The sequence below is a fragment of the Quercus suber genome, unplaced genomic scaffold (assembly GCF_002906115.3).
Source record: "Quercus suber isolate HL8 unplaced genomic scaffold, Cork oak 2.0 scaffold_311, whole genome shotgun sequence".
Classification (NCBI taxonomy): domain Eukaryota; kingdom Viridiplantae; phylum Streptophyta; class Magnoliopsida; order Fagales; family Fagaceae; genus Quercus; species Quercus suber.
This window is the reverse complement of record NW_027069767.1, coordinates 493,955-495,428: the sequence shown is the minus strand read 5'-3', so window position 1 is coordinate 495,428 and position 1,474 is coordinate 493,955. Positions and strand designations below refer to the sequence as shown.

General features: G+C 44.2%; 1 protein-coding gene across 1 annotated transcript; it reads right to left on the bottom strand.

Annotated features, from left to right (window-relative positions):
- Positions 1-400: 400 nt before the first annotated feature.
- On the bottom strand, positions 401-874 carry LOC136071425 (uncharacterized). Its single transcript, XM_065782719.1, has one exon. It carries the CDS (start codon positions 872-874, stop codon positions 401-403), a length of 474 nt encoding a protein of 157 aa, XP_065638791.1.
- Between the last annotated feature and the right edge of the window lie 600 nt (positions 875-1,474).

Below are 1,474 nucleotides of genomic sequence, written 5' to 3'. Positions count from 1 at the left end.
AGTGGTGCAAGAGATGCCTCAACCTGCCTTCGCGGACCAGTTGGTCCAAATGGTCCCACAAACTTCTGCAATCTTCAATGATATGTCCATGGTCTTGGTGGTATTGACAATAGAGATTGTGATTGTGCCTCTCAGGATTCTCTACCATTTTACTCGGCCACCTAAAGAATGGTTCATTCTTGATCTTTTCCAAAACTTGATGGACTGGCTCCTTGAAAACTATATTGACTGATTGAGCATTTGTTGACCCCGACTGCCCAACGAAATCTCTCCGTGGCTTATTGTTGTTGTAACGGTCCGATCTGAAATTCTTCTTCTCCTGAGGGATAACCTTATCCTTACCCTTCCTTTGCTGCTGATCTTCTTCAACCCTTTTATATTTTTCAATACGGTCCATAAGCTAACGAATGTTAGTAACAGGTTTACCGGACAAGGACATCCTTAAACCATGGTCAGTAGGAAGGCCCAGCTTGAACGTGTCTAGGGCCATTGCATCAAAGTTGCCCTCCATATCATTAAACATCTCCCAATACCTATCTGAATACGCCTTCAGGATCTCACCCTCACGCATGTTCAAGGATAGCAGAGAAGATAAGGGCCTAGCCACTCTTCGGCATGTGACAAAGCATGAACCAAAAGCTTGAGTGAGCTCTTGGTAGGAATTGATGGAATCTACTTTCAAGCTGTTGAACCACCTCATTGCAACCGGTCCAAGACTAGAGGGGAATACCTTACACATCAGAGCTTCATCTCTGGAGTAGACAGCCATCCTTTGGTTAAAGTGGCTCACATGCTCCACAGGATCCGTTTTACCGTTATAAATAGTGAAGGTTGGCTGGTTAAAGCGCCGAGAAAGTCTCGCTCCTTCAATCATGTGCGTGAAAGGTGACCTAGAGATTTAGTTCAGAGCCTTGCTTATAGCATCATTTCTCACCCTTCCATATGATGGACTTTGAGGTTGCTTCTTGCGACAGTGTTTCTCTTCGTATGAAAAAGATTCACTGATTGGTGTTTGAGACTTCTGCTCGTACGTGATATCTTGTTCGTCATCCCAGTCTTCATCAGAATACGAAGAAACACGTTTTCTTTTTGCATGGCGCAACTCCCTTCTTAACCTCTCAATTTCTATTTGCATGCTATTCTTCTCTGCATGAGACACGTGACTTCCTCTACGAGGTTGACTTCGTTCAGGGTGTGTAGTATGCACACTGCCTTCACAATCTTGTCTCTGCTCCAAATTGAGAAAAGGATCTATGTGCTGGGACGCCCCAAATTCTGCCAGTTATTGCCCTGGTTCTGCCATTACCGACTGTTGTTGCTTCCACTTATACTCAAGCTCGTTCCACAGACGGCACCAATTGTAGGGTCTGGATTTGTGGCCCAAGCCCAAAAACAATAAAATTTGTAAAGCGTGGGTGATAGAGCAAGATTAACTATGGATCTAACAACAATTGATTATGGCATGCAAGTAAAA